The sequence below is a fragment of the Marmota flaviventris genome, chromosome 8, assembly GCF_047511675.1.
Source record: "Marmota flaviventris isolate mMarFla1 chromosome 8, mMarFla1.hap1, whole genome shotgun sequence".
Taxonomy (NCBI): domain Eukaryota; kingdom Metazoa; phylum Chordata; class Mammalia; order Rodentia; family Sciuridae; genus Marmota; species Marmota flaviventris.
In genome coordinates this window covers 130545477-130561048 of record NC_092505.1, presented here as the reverse complement: position 1 = coordinate 130561048, position 15572 = coordinate 130545477, and the positions used below count along the sequence as shown (strand labels likewise).

Here is a 15572-nt window from a genome sequence, read left to right as displayed (position 1 = left end):
CCATTGGTCTACCTGCCTGTTTTGGTACCAGTACCACGCTGTTTTTGTTACTATTGCTTTGTAGTACAGTTTGAACTCTGGTATCGCTATACCTCCAGATTCACACTTCCTGCTTAGAATTGCTTTTGCTATTCTGGGTCTTTTGTTTTTCCGTATGAATTTCATGATTGTTTTATCTATTTCTACAAGAAATGCCGTTGGGATTTTGATTGGCATCCCGTTAAACCTGTAGAGAACTTTGGGTAATATCGCCATTTTGATGATGTTAGTTCTGCCTATCCATGAACAGGGTACATTTTTCCATCTTCCAAGATCTTCTTCTATCTCTCTCTTTAGGGTTCTGTAGTTTTCATTGTATAAATCTTTCACCTCTTTTGTTAGGTTGATTCCCAAGTATCTTATTTTCTTTGAGGATATTGTGAATGGAGTGGTTTTCCTCATTTCCATTTCATAAGTTTTGTTGCTGATATACAGGAATGCCTTTGATTTATGCGTGTTGATTTTATATCCTGCCACTTTGCTGAATTCATTTATTAGTTCTAGTAGTTTCTTTGTAGACCCTTTTGGGTCGTCTAAGTATAGGATCATATCGTCCGCAAATAGTGATATTTTAAGTTCTTCTTTTCCTATTTTTATGCCTTTAATTTCTTTTGTCTGTCTAATTGCTCTGGCTAGTATTTCAAGGACTAAATTAAATAGAAGTGGTGAGAAAGGGCATCCCTGTCTTGTTCCAGATTTTAGAGGGAATGCCTTCAGTTTTTCTCCATTTAGAATGATGCTAGCCTGAGGCTTAGCATATATAGCTTTTACAATGTTGAGGTAAGTTCCTGTTATCCCCAGTTTTTCTAGTGTTTTGAACATAAAAGGATACTGTACTTTGTCAAATGCTTATTCTGCATCTATCGAGACGATCATACGGTTCTTATCTTTAAGTCTATTGATGTGGTGAATAATATTTATTGATTTCCGTATATTGAACCAACCTTGCATCCCAGGGATGAATCCTACTTGATCATGGTGCACAGTTTTTTTGATATGCTTTTGTATTCGATTCGCCAGGATTTTATTGAGAATTTTTGCATCCAAGTTCATTAGAGATATTGGTCTGTAGTTTTCTTTCTTTGAAGTGTCTTTGTCTGGTTTCGGGATCAGGGTGATGTTGGCCTAATAGAATAAATTTGGAAGAGCTCCTTCTTTTTCTATTTCTTGAAATAGCTTGAAAAGTATTGGTATTAATTCTTCTTTGAAGGTTTTGTAGAACTCCACTGTATACCCATCCGGTCCAGGGCTCTTTTTGGTTGGTAATCTTTTGATGGCTTCTTCTATTTCATCCTTTGTTATTGGTCTGTTTAAATTGTGTGTGTCTTCCTGACTCAATCTGGGCAGATCGTATGACTTAAGAAATTTATTGATATCTTCACTATCTTCTATTTTATTGGAATATAGGGTTTCAAAATACTTTCTAATTATCTTCTGTATTTCTGTAGTGTCTGTTGTGATATTGCCTTTTTCATCCCATATGTTAGTAATTTGAGTTCTCTCTCTTCTTCTCTTCGTTAGCATGGCTAAGGGCCTGTCGATCTTATTTATTTTTTCAAAGAACCAACTTTTAGTTTTATCAATTTTTTCAATGGTTTTCTTTGTTTCAATTTCGTTGATTTCTGCTCTAATTTTAATTATTTCTTGTCTTCTACTACATTTGCTGTTGTTTTGCTCTTCCTTCTCTAGGTTTTTGAGGTGTAGTGTGAGTTCATTTATTTGTTGGTTTTTTTCTTCTTTTGAGGAAAGAACTCCAAGAAATGAATTTCCCTCTTAAAACTGCTTTCATTGTGTCCCATAGATTCCGGTATGTTGTGTCTGTATTGCCATTTGTCTCTAAGAATTTTTTTTATCTCCTCCTTTATGTCTTCTGTAACCCATTGATCATTCAGTAGCATATTGTTCATTTTCCATGTGATGTAGGATTTTTCCTTCCTTCTTTTATCATTGATTTCCAGTTTCATTCCATTATGATCAGATATGGTGCATGGTATTATCTCCATGCCTTTATATTTACGAAGAGTTGCCCTATGGCATAATAGTGTGATTTCTTTTAAATGTAATGTTGAATTTTATTTGCAAGTATTTTATTGAGAATTTTTGCATCTATGTTGGCCAAGGATGTTGGTCTATAAATTTTCAGGTTGTTATATTCCTATCTGGTTTTTGTAGCAGGTAATACTGATTTTGTAAAATGAATTTGGGATAATTTCTTCCCTATTTTATAGAATAGTATGAGGAACATTAGTATTAAGTCTGGTAAATTCAGCAGTGAATCTGTCTGTACTTTTCTTTGTTGGGATTTTAAAAATTATTGTTTCAATCTCCATTGCTTGTTATTGATCTATTCAAGTATTTATATCCTCTTGGTTCAGTTTTGATCAATCATTTGTGTTTAGAAATATGTCCATTTCTTCTGTTTTCCAGTTTATTGGCATATAGTTTTTCAAAATATTCCCCAATAATCCTAAGAATTTTCAGTGGTTTCTATTATAATATAACATTTTCTTTTTGCCTCTATTGGGTCTTTTCTTTTGCATAGTGTGGCTAAAGTTTTGTCAGAATCTCCAGTATGAAAATAGAAAACAAAAATTTGTTGGTCCTGTTTATCTTTTCAAAGAACCGACTCTGTTTCATTGATGATTTATATTGTTTTTTCAGTTTCTATTTAATTAATTTCTGGTCTGATCTTTATTATTTCTCTCCATCTATTGATCTGGTTTTGGATATCCCCATATTTTGTAGGCCTTGAATGCATTATTCGTTATCTGAAATCTCTCTGCTGTTTTTTTTAAATGTAGGCACTCATAGCTATGAACTTTTCTCTGAATACTGCTTTCACGGTATCCTACAGCTTCGGCTATTTTCCATTATCAGCTTTTTGTTGGTGTGGGGCAGGGAGGGATGCTGGGGCTTGAACCCAGAGCCTCACACATGCTAGGCAAGTGCTCTACCACTGAGCTACATTCTCAGCCCCGTCTTTCCATTTTTCTTTAATTGTTGGAGTGTTTTAGTCAAACCCGGTGCCCCCATTTTTTTCAATGACTGACTGTTCAAAAGTGTATTGTTTGGTCTAAGTATTCAGCTCTGCAGTAAAGTACTTAGCTAGCATGCCTAAAGCCCTAGGTTCAATCCCCAAAGCCAGAAAGAAAAAAAAAAAGTAGATTTTTCAATTTCAATGTGTTTGTATAATTTTTTAATATCAATTGCTATTGATTTCTAGTTTCATTCTGTTATGATCTAATAAGATACAAGAAATCATTTCAGTTTTTTAAAATTTTGTTAAGACTTGTTTTATGACATGTTTTGGAAAAGTTCCATGTGCTGATGAAAATAATGTGTATTCTGTAGCTGTTGGATGAAATACTTTGTATATCTTTGTTAAATCCATTTGATCTATAGTTTAATTTAACTTTAATGCTTCTTGTTGATTTTTTTTTACTTGAATGATCTATTCTATTGGTGAGAGTGGAATATTGAAATTCCCTGCTATTATTGTCTTGGAGTCTGTCTCTCCCTTTATGTCCAGTAGTGTTTGTTTTATACAAGTGGATCTTCTGACATTTGGTGCGTATGTATTAGTAATTGCCACATCCTCTTGAGGAATTTGTTCCCTTTATGAATATATAGTGACCTTCTTTATCTCTTAATTTTGCTTGCAGTCTGTTTTGTCTGATATGAGTATACCACTCTTGCTTACTTTAATTCTGTTTGCTTAGAATATTGTTTTCCATCTTTTCATTTTTGATCTATATATATCTTTGCGAGTGAGGTGAGTTTCTTGCAGGTGGTATATTGTCAAGTTTTGTGTTTAATCCAGTTAGCCTGATGTTACTTTTTATTTGGAAAATTAAGACTACTTACATTTAGGGTTATTATTGAAAGGCATGTACTTGTTCCTGTCATTTTGTTGTTTTCCTTCTGGTTGTTTTTAATAATTTGTGTTTGTTTTTTTCTCCCTTATTCATCTGAAAAGCATGATGGTTTATTAAATTAATCATGTGAATTCTTCCTAATTCTCACTTGTTGATCTACTCATAGTGAGACCTATTCTTTTTCCATTTCTCAAGTTTGTATCTTGCTTCTTCTGGGTATAGAATTCCTTTAAGTGTCTTCTGTAATGCTGATTTAGTGGTCATGAATTTCTTTAATTTGTATTTATCTTATAAAATCTTTATTTCTCCTTTGATTCTGAAGGATATAACTCTGCTGGATATAGTAATCTAGGTTGGCAGTTATTTTCTTTAAGGATTTAAAATACATTATTCCATGTTTCCCTAGTCTTCAGATATTTTGCTGAGAAATTTGTTATTCTGATGGATTTTCCTTTAAAATTTTGGGCACTTCTCTCTTGCATTTTAAAGTATTCTTTCTTTATTTTGTATTTTGTCAATTTAACTGTAATACCTTGTCAGGAGGTTCTTTTTGGCCTTTTTTTTGGGGGGGGGGGATTCTAAATGCCTCTTATGCCTGGATGTTTTGGTTTTTCCCAAAGTTTAGAGAAGTTTCTGCTATTTTACTAATTAATCTGACTTAGTGAACTTTTCATTTCCAAGATTTCCGTTTGGTTCTTTTTCAAAGACTATCTCTTTAATGAATTGCTCTTTCATATCCTGCATTGTCTTCCTTAATTCCTCCTGCTGTTTATTGATCTCCTTTTGGAATTAATTGAGCTTTTTTATAATTATTCTTTTGAATTATTTGTCTAGCATTTCATCCACTTTGCTGCCTTTGGAATCAGTTTTTAGAGAGTTCTGAACTCTAGGGAGCGTTGTGTTTTTTTCATATTTCTTGTATTTCTTTGCACATCTATTTGGATGGATATCTCTTCCATTTGTATGTGAGGGTTCACTTAGTAAGTAGTCTTCTCTTGACATTATGCCCTGGAATATATGGTTGCTATGTAGTGTTGAATTTAATTCCAGTTTGACTTAATAGTGTAGTTTCCCTGTGGCTGATTAGAGGGTTTTGACATAATTCACAAGATATCCCATCCAGAAGGACCTGCTTTCTCAGTAGGTCTAGCAAGAGTGGGGCTTCTCTGGTAGTTCAGGCAAGTGTGGTCTGAAGGAGTAATATATAATTTGACAAAGTATGGAATAAATATATGCTTGAGGTTTTATGTGCTGTCCACAACCATTGGGTTATTTCTCTCTGCTGTTGCTATGGGGATTAATTTGCAGAAGTAGGACTTCAGGTTCCCCAAAGCTGTGTCTAGTTGGGGGTAGGTTGATAACTGGGACTTTTATTTCTCTTATTCTTTAAATTAAAATAGCTATAAATTTCAAGTGAGGCTAATTAAGTGAGAGCGGAACTCAGAACTGCCCAGTGAGGTTCAGTATCTCTGAGCTGGGATAAGAATATAGCTCACTGGCAGAGTACCCACCCAACATTCTTGAAGTGCTGGGCTTGATACCCAATACCACACAGAAAGAAGAAGAAAAAAAAAAACAACAACAGCAACACCTTTAACAACAGCAAAATACCCAGATAAAAAATAAAAACAACAATGACACCACCACTGGGCATGGTGGTGCACACCTATAATCCAAAGGACTCAGAAGCTGAAGCAGGAGGATGGCAAGTTCAAGGCCAGCCTCAGAAACTTAGCAAGGCCCTCAGCAACTAACTTAGTGAGACCATATCTCAAAATAAAAAGGGCTATGGATATAGTTGAGTGGTAAAGTACCCCTCAGTTCAATCCCTGATAGCAAAAAATAAAAAATATGACAACACCAACAACAGAAGAGAAAGGGGCAAAAATTATACAGAGTAAGATAAAAGTTAAAAAGCAATTTAAAAAGGAAGAAAAAAGGAAATCATGAAAAAAAAGGAAAAAGAAAAATTTAGAAATTAAAATGAAAAGAGAAAAGGGGGAAAGAGGGAAAAGGTTTAAAAAGGGTGGATAAAGAAAAGAAACTATATATACACACAAAAGAACAGTAACAAAAATATTAATAAAAATTTCCTCTCTTGAGGTGCTCAATTGTGCATGTAAGACTGGATGATAATAACCTATGCTGACCAGAGCTTCTGAGTGCCCTTTGGAGAGAGCAAAAGGTTTTTTCACTTCTTTCCCTTGTGGTGTTTGCCATATGACCAGCAGGAATGGTTTGTGGTTGAATTCAGTTGGAATATCCCTTATCTTCCCTGAACACCAAATTAAGCAAGAGTGGAACTCAGAACTGCCCAGGAAAATATTTACTCCTGATTTATTTGGACTGTGCATTTGGAGACTGGGGCTGACATTGAAGTTGCAGAGTGTCAGGGACTCCAGCACCTTTTGTGTTGCACACTCCAAATACAGGGAGAGGCTGTGGAGTCTCAGCCATTTGTACTGGGGGAAGGAGAAAGTGGGCCCTGTACAATCCACTACCTTTGACTCTGGTATTCCAAGATAGTTCCTGAAGGAAATTGCAGGTGTGTGCCCGTACCCGCCCCCTCCCCACAATTCCTGCAGCTTGTTTTCTGAACTGCCAGTTTTAAAGAGGAGCCATCTTTAGTTCCCTAGGTGTGTCAATCCTGGTTCCCACCACATGGAATTATTATTACTGAATTTTTATTCAGTTTGTGGCCAAACTGAATCTCAAGACATTTGCTTCCTGAACCAGCCCAGCAATATTTCTGGAGACCAAGAGTCAGAAAAATGCAGGGGCCTTTGACTTTACAGGAGTAAACTGAGATAAGACTTATCAAGATGGCTTCATGGTATAGCACCTTGAGAATACACTGGGAAGTGTAGAGAACTTATTCATAACCAGTATTGATATGAAGATCCAAGTCTATTTTCTGTTTAGGCTGCATTTTCCTTCAAGGTGTCAAATCCTGCATTAGTGGTGCTCATGGGGACTCCTCCATCTTCTACTGCACTGCTGCTGCCATATTGCTCATGCCCTCTGTTCCACTATCCAAATCTCTGCCTGTCCATTATTGAACTTCAGTATTCTCTCACTATCACCTTCCTAGATATCCAGTTGCTCTCCAGTTCTTTTAATTGTATCTCATAGAAAATTGGGCAAGAGCTAGGTGCTCTAATTTGCCATCTTCCTGTCTCCTGTCAATCTAATTTCATTATTTTAAATACTGGCTTTTCTGTGTTTAATGGTAAAGGACTGTTCATAATTTCTATTTCTTCTTGTGTCAGTTTGGTAAATTGTATTTTTCAAACACTGCTTATTTAATCCAAATTGTCAAATTTATTGGCAGAAAACATGTTTATAATGCTGTCCTACTACTTTCTAGTATCTGTGGAGTCTACAGTGTTACATTCCCTTTTCCATTATTGTTATTATTGATCTGTTTTTTTCTTCTTGTTTTTTTGAATTAGTCTTGCTAGAGGTCTAGTAAATTTCCTTGTCTTTACTGATTCTGTTTTTATTATGTTCGTTTCTATTTCATTCATTTCTTCTCTTCTTAAAAATTTAAATTCTTTGCTGCGATTTGCTAGTCTGTTTCTAGATTATCAAGTTTACTTAGATCATAGAATTTAAGCCCTTTTCTCTGCTAATATATGCATTAAATACTTTCAGGTTTGTTGTAAGTACTTTCCTTTGCTGCATTCAATGACTGTTGATATTTTATAACTTCATTAGCATTCAGTTAAGAATATTTTCTGATTTCTTTTGTGATTCTTTTTTTTCTTTTTTTTAAATTTTTTATTGTTGGCTGTTCAAAACATTACATAGTTCTTGATATATCATATTTCACACTTTGATTCAAGTGGGTTATGAGCTCCCATTTTTACCCCATATACAGATTGCAGAATCACATCAGTTACACATCCATTGATTTACATATTGCCATACTAGTGTCTGTTGTGTTCTGCTGCCTTTCCTATCCTCTACTATCCCCCCTCCCCTCCCCTCCCCTCCCCTCTTCTCTCTCTGCCCCCTCTACTGACATTCATTTGTCCCCCTTGTATTATTTTTCCCTTTCCCCTCACTTCCTCTTGTATGTACTTTTGTATAACTCTGAGGGTCTCCTTCCATTTCCATGCAATTTCCCTTCTCTCTCCCTTTCCCTCCCACCTCTCATCCCTGTTTAATGTTAATCTTCTTCTCATGCTCTTTGACCCTACTCTGTTCTTAGTTACTCTCCTTATATCAAAGAAGACATTTGGCATTTGTTTTTTTAGGGATTGGCTAGCTTCACTTAGCATAATCTGCTCTAATGCCATCCATTTCCCTGTAAATTCTATGATTTTGTCATTTTTTAATGCAGAGTAATACTCCATGGATTATTTAGGGCTGGGAATGTGGCTCAAGGAGTAGCGCACTCGCCTGGCATGCGTGCGGCCCGGGTTCGATCCTCAGCACCACATACAAACAAAGATGTTGTGTCCGCCGATAACTAAAAAATAAAATATTAAAAAAAAAACAAGGATTATTTAAATGTATATTCCCTAATTTATAAGTTGGAGATTTTACAGTCCCCACATCCCCACATTCTATTTTTCCATTATGCATGTCTAGCTTAATTTTACTGTAGTTGGAGTATATATTCACAAGATTTTGATCCTTGAAATCTGTTGAGGCTTGTTTTATGACCCCATGTGTACTCAGTTTTGGCAAAATGTTTAATGTGTCCCTGAATTTAAATTTTGTTACTGTAGGGTGCATTTATGCCAATTTGTTAATTTTGGTAATTGTGTTGTATAGATTTTTTTCTATGCTTACTTATTTTTATGTCTGCTTGTTCCATCAGCTATTGAAAACATGTGTGATTATGAATCACAATGATTGATAATTTATTTTTCCGTTTAATTCTATGAGTTGTTGCTACACAATAAAAACACAGAATGTTAATGGGTATATACAAATTAAAATTGTTATATGTTCCTAATGGTATGATTTTTTTATCACTCGATTATCTTAATCTTAGTAGTGGTTCTTGCCTTAACTTCTACTTTGTCTGTGCAGTATAGCTATACTAATAATATTTTTTACATGATGTATCTTTTTCTATCAACCTTCTGTGTTCTTGTATTCAAGGTTTATTTTGTGAACAGTGTCTACTTTTTTTAAAATCCAGTCTGATAAGCTTAGTCTTTTTGAATGGAAAATATTTTATGTTAATATATTTATACTTTTATTTTTATTTTCATTTTATTATTGTTTTATATATGTCCCACTTGTTTTTGTGTTTATTTTTCTTTCCTTTTCTTCCTTTCTTTTGGCTTAAATTTTTTGAAATTTGATTTTTTTCATCTAGTAACTTATTATAGTCTGTTATATATACATATTAATGTATATATAAAAACAAAAATATTGTTTTCTTTTAATTATAACCCTAAGAAATATTACTTGCATCCTTGACTTATTGCTGTCCAGTTAAAGAAAAAATTATTATTTTAAACACTTTTTCAATAATTCAAGATCCTTAAAGTACTTTAATTTTCTTTTTTATACTCTTGTCCTTTGCATTATTTTTGTTATAAATTTTTATTCTGTATAATTTTAAAATCTCACTAGCTATAGTTAATATTATTTTGTAGATTTAATATCCATTTATACATATTCACAGAATTAGTCTTTTGGTTCTTCTTTATTTCCTCTTGCATTACTGGTTTCTGTCTGGGATAATTTTTCTTTAACGTAAGTATTCCCTCTAAGGACTTTTTAATACTTTCCTGCTGGCAGTGAACTATCTATTTTCACTTGTCTAAAAATGACATTCTTTCATCTTTATCTGAAGGAAAAATTTTTTCTGGCTATAAAAAAATCTAAGTGTATTCTAACATGTCACATAAAATTTAATAGTATTATGGATGAATGCAACATTTATTGAGCTTCAAATAATTTTCTTTACTTTTATGTTTACATTGATCTTGGTGCTCTAAGTCAATGTTTTGTATTTCTCCTAGCATTCCTCTTCTTTCTAGTTAAAATAATACAGAATTTGGGAAGAAAAAATGCCTTATTTTGAGAATCAAGTTTTAAATTTACCACCTGTATGAACTTGGTCAAGTCATTTAACTTTTCTGAGGCAATTTCCTTATCTATAAAATAAGAAAAATTTTATATTAGCTCTATTTCACTGGGCAGTTTTGAATTTCCATTCAGAAGTAAATGAAAGTGCTTTGTAAAGTGCACCAGTTAGTGAAAAAAATAGTGTTATTATTTTTATTTTGGGGGACAAAAACATTATCAATGTATGTATCCAGAATTCTCTTATACATGTACATATTTTATGAGCAAACACAAATTATTTTAGTCATGTATATATTTGTATATATTAGATACAGTATTTAAAATTGCATAAAATGCAACTTTATATAAGGTTAATCATACATTTATTTCTAATCTTTCAATAAAATAACAGGAAAAGAGAAACCCAGCCAGGTACATAATTTCTAATGCCTATAAGATAAAAATAACCCATTATTTAGGAGAAGTACACTATTTCTTTTCTTTTTGTACCAGGGTTGAGCCCAAGCGCACTTAACCACTGAGCCACATTCCCAGTCCTTTTTTATATTTTATTTAGAGACAGGGTTTCACTGAGTTGCTTATGGCCTCGATAAGTTGCTGAGGCTAACTTTGAATTACAGCTTTGCGCCACCACACCCAGCTCAGTTATCTCTTTATACTAAATTCAGGAATGAATTTACCCCCTAGTTTTCTTCATGATGGAGAGCTATTGAAAAGATTTTTCTGCTGGTTTAGAGGATGCTGATTTGTATGGCTAATCCAAATCAGTGTTGGATTGATCTAGAATTTTAATATTATCTCATACTCCCCAAGGGAGAATTATACATTTTAATGTGAGCTGCAAGAAACTACTCTCCTACCATACTTGCAAATGGATTATGTTCAGGAAACTAATAAGGAATGCTAGTTTCCTTATCAAAATGCATGGATACACAGGAAAGGGAAGGTTAGGCTTATAAATTAAAATTTTATTTTGCATGCATAGCATTAACAAGACTGCCTTAGGAAGATAATATTTAGCTTTATTTTATTTTTCCTGCACAGAATCTAATTCAAAAAATTTTTAATACATCAACCAAATTTGTGCAGGCACTTGCTAACTGTCAGTATGTTTATTCTCCTTTTGAAAAAGCAGTCATTCAGACTTACTGTTGTCCTTTATTTTTGTGCTTTTTAAAAATTTCTTTTTCTTTCTTTCTTCTTTTTTTTGATGGTGGGGGAACTTTATTTAGATAGTAAAATAATACTTTGAAATTGCAATTTTTAAACAAACAACGGAAATGTATGTTAGTACTTCACAGCCAGTGCCCCAATACCTCTGAAGTTATATGATGATGAGCACATGTAAAATAGGGCAGAAATTCCTTATTTAAATTCTTTTTATCTTCAGGTCACTGGCATGTATTTTATATGAGATGTGTTGTATGGATCACGCATTCACTGGCTCCAATTTCTTGTCTATTGTTTTAAAAATTGTTGAGGGCGATACACCCTCCCTCCCTGAGAGATATCCAAGAGAACTAAACACCATCATGGAAAGGTATGGAAAGAAATCTATTGTCAAAAAATATTATTTTGTTTAAATGAACTTATTCTTTAGCTTACTTGAAAAATAATTTTCTTTTTGAACATTACAGCATGTTGAACAAGAATCCTTCATTGAGACCATCTGCTCTAGAAATTTTAAAAAACCCTTACATTGCTGAACAGCTACAGGTATTTAAAATGAAAGGGATACTGGGAAACAGGTATTAGCATTTATATACACATTCTGTGACTTGAAAATATACTGTGGAAGTAAGATGCATTAAGAAACAAAGGAGGAACAAGATTAAAAAGAAGGTAGTCAGGACGATCTGTTTGCAACTGTACATCAACACTAGTTCCCAGATGTGCCCAGAAATGGGATGTTGGGGCTTTCAATTTATGCCTAATCTCAACATCTACTCTATGGCTCTTATACTGACAGTTGTTACCTCAACACATTGGAATTATATCCCTACTAGGACAAGAATGCACCAATAATGATGTTAGTCTGGGATTTTCTTTGAGCATTTATTATTCCACTCCTTTATTATATGTAACTCACTAACACTTTTTATTTATTGAGCTCATTTTGTTTTCCTGCGGTTTAGAAAATTTGATATAGTAGATCTGCCTATGGTAGTAAGAAAGAAGCAAATGGTTTCTTCCCTGAGGGCTTTTTTTCTTTTTTTAGCTTCTCTGGCTTTTGCAATACTAACCCCTCAGGCAGGTTTCTTCTGATTTCATGAAAAGATTTAATAGGAACCACAAGAGTTGTCCACTTTCCAAAATGTGCATATCTTTTCAGTCAGTGGACCGAGTTATAAATCCAGAGGAAACAAAGGTGGTGATGATGTATACTCATTCTTGAGTGCCAGGCACTGTGCTGACACTGGGGGGAGGCTAAAATGAAAGGAATGGGTATTGTTCCTGATCTTTTGAAGCATGACTGCTAGTGAGAGAACCCAGTGACCAAGGAAAAGTAGACAAATAAATGATCACAAGCAAAAAAATTAGGAAGAAAGTGAACAGGATTCTACAAAAAGTAACAGGTGGGGAGGGGCTTTGGTAGTCAAAGAAGGGGTTGGTACCATTTCAACACCAGTGAGCACAGGAGAAGGAGCCAGAATGTAAGGAACAATTTGAATCATAGGGAACAGCTAGTACAAAAGCCAGCCCTAAATTAAGTTGTGCTCATGGAAGGTGGACATAGAGAAGAAGGTTCTTACACAAACACATACTCCCAGAGGAAGCTAAGGAAAACATGGAGAGGAAGTCTTAAGGACCTGGGCACCTCCAGTTCTCCCTATGTGCCAAGCATATTGGGCTCTGGGTAGTCCTCTATCAAAGGGAAATTAGTGCCAGCTAAAATGGCCATCAATGTACAAAGAAACAAAAAGGATCTCAGGGAATCTGCCAAGACTAGGGTCAGGCAAGTGAGATACCTACCCAAGAGCAAACTTAAAGGGGACACCAAAAACTCAATCAAGATAAATCATATATGTTTATGCAATAATCTAAAATCCAAAATAATACTAATTATCCCTGGTGAAGAATATTTAAAGTTTAAACAACAGATTCAACAGAACCAGGATTAGGGCAAAGCAAGGAAGTAGAGTTGGGCAAGTTCAGTATTGGATCATGTCTTTATTTAAATATTTGATATTGTATTCTTCATAGCTTTTTGGACTTAATTTTTTTTCTTTTTAAAATTTATTTCTTACATATATAACAATAGTGGGGTGCATTACATTCATAATTATCCATTCATAGCACAATTTTTTGTAATTCTGTATAAAAGTATGTTCACACCAAATTATGGCATTATACATGAGCTCTCTTATTTTTTTGCATAAAATTCTTAATACACCTTTATACCACCATTTATCATATCTCTGTTTGTATATAAGGACTTAATTTTGATTTTAAAAATAATATTGTATTTAAGTATTATTTCTCTTGGTCACAGAGTTTTTTGGTACCCACTTAGATTTTGTACCTAAAGTGAGTGCCTCATTTGCTAAACCCTAGTTCTAGCCTGAGGAATGTAGATTTGTCCATTCCAGGCTGGGATTTGGAGAAAGTGAGTATTCTTGGAGCTGAGAGCAGGCCTGCTTATAGTGGGTAACAAGGAGTAAGAGAGCAAGTAGTACAAGGTGAAGTTGGAGAGGTAGGCAGGAGCCTGGCCCTGTAGGTCTTCTCACATAAGCTACTGTGTAATTTTATATAACCTTTATATAGAGAAAAATAGTTACTATGAACTTAGTTTTCAAGCTTCCTGCCAGAGTCAATAATACCCCAAATCAGAAAAGGTACCTAGTAGTTTTATGTCCTTTCATTCAATTCATTACTGAAGAGGAATCTAATTTAAGTTTACCAGGATTATTATTAATTTTTTTAGCACCTGATGTGTAGATATTCTGAAATAACTCTGGAAGACAAGAATTTGGATTGTCAGAAGGAGGCCGCCCGGATAATTAATGCCATGTAAGTAATTGCTTTGTTTTTCAAAAGCCCATCCAGCATAAACGTTAAATGCATTTGTCTTTAAAAATCTATTAGTGCTAAGCTGACTGCATGGAGCATTCTAGAATTCACTTAATCTTGCCAGGAAATTAAGGAGCTTCAGTAATGTAGCATTCCATAGCTTTTTGCCCCAGGTGGTAGCAAATTGAAATCATAAAAGTTTAAACCACTGCACTGCTTACAGATCTGCAGGGTAGCTCCACAGCTGCCTTGTAAGTGTGTAGAGAAATTAATATCTCAAACATTTAGTAACATTTATGCTAATGAGCCTTCCATCATAAGCATAAGTGGCTTTCACACATTGTTTGTTTAATGTGAACTGGCAGAAGAATATGGGATTCTGGGACAATTGAAAATAAGCCAGATTTACTTCCTTAAAGTATGTATCTTCTTATATAAGAACTAGAAAAGTGTGTTTTCAGAGAATTATAATTATTTTCTGTCCTAACTTCTCTTTTTCCTCATTCAAATTTTTTTGTGCTATAACTTGCAGAAGTCTAGAATGCTATATTACTTCAGAATCACCATGTGTAACTGTGCATGCAGTGCACTGCACAACTCCTGGGACCACTGCTTTTAAAGACTAAATCTATAATTTTGTCAAACAAACTATATTTAATATTATAAAGACACACAGAGCAGAGCAGTCCCTCTTCAGCAGTGTACAGGACAGTGGAGTGAGAACAGGGGACCTGGGGCTGGGGTTGTGGCTCAGTGGTAGAGCACTTACCTAGCACATGGGAGGCCCTGGGTTCCATCCATAGCACCATATAAAAATAAATAAATAAAATAAAGGTTAAAAAAAAGAGAATAGGGGCCCTAAATAGGTTGATCTACAAGGCCAGATAGCCAGCAATATTTCTCTCACACCTAGTCCTGTGGGTTTCCTAACTGCAGCATTGTGGTCTCCATCCTCACATGCAAACTAGGAGAAACTTATCCACCAAGGCATCCAGTCTTTGTGTGATGCATGATCTCTAGGTGAAGCACATTGTGCCTTAGGGGGCAAATTTTTAAGCATGCTTCTAATAACCTTGTTTTGTTGAATTTCTAGTTATTCTTTCAAGAAAGGTTGGAATTTCAATTTTTATTTTATTAACTGGAAATGTGAAAGTACTAGATATCTTATTTTTAAAATATTGAGCTAATTTTAGTTATTATTTTGCACTGCAGTTGTGAAACACTTTGCCTAACACTGTTTAGAATTAACAGTGTGCTAGAATCTAATTATTTGGAGGGCATTTCATGTTGTGAAATATTGATTTCAATTAGTCACTCTTATTTTTAAGATCTAAGACTATGTTTTAAGGAGATCTGTTTGGGTTTAGAAAATTGGGTATATATATATATGCCTGAAGGATTGAACTTTGCTTGGTGACTCTGTTTGGATGATATTATAGAGGAATGAGAACTGCTACAAAACTCATTACAATTCTCTTAGTGGTTCTTAAGGAAGGAGTGGATTATAAAAGGTGTTCTTTGATATTGACCCCTAACCAAGTCAGGAACAGAAGCAATTATCATTGGGAAAGTGGTTGTAGGCCTTTCAATAGT

At 34.3% G+C, this 15572-nt stretch overlaps 1 protein-coding gene across 1 annotated transcript in view; it reads left to right on the top strand.

Annotated features, from left to right (window-relative positions):
- Nucleotides 1-15572, top strand: part of Nek11 (NIMA related kinase 11) — a 337064-nt gene that overhangs the window by 144391 nt on the left and 177101 nt on the right. The window contains exons 7-9 of the mRNA XM_027933893.2: nt 11359-11508; nt 11606-11684; nt 13894-13979. Of these exons, the coding sequence (XP_027789694.2) occupies nt 11359-11508; nt 11606-11684; nt 13894-13979 (315 nt within the window). The remainder of the gene's footprint in view (nt 1-11358; nt 11509-11605; nt 11685-13893; nt 13980-15572) is intronic.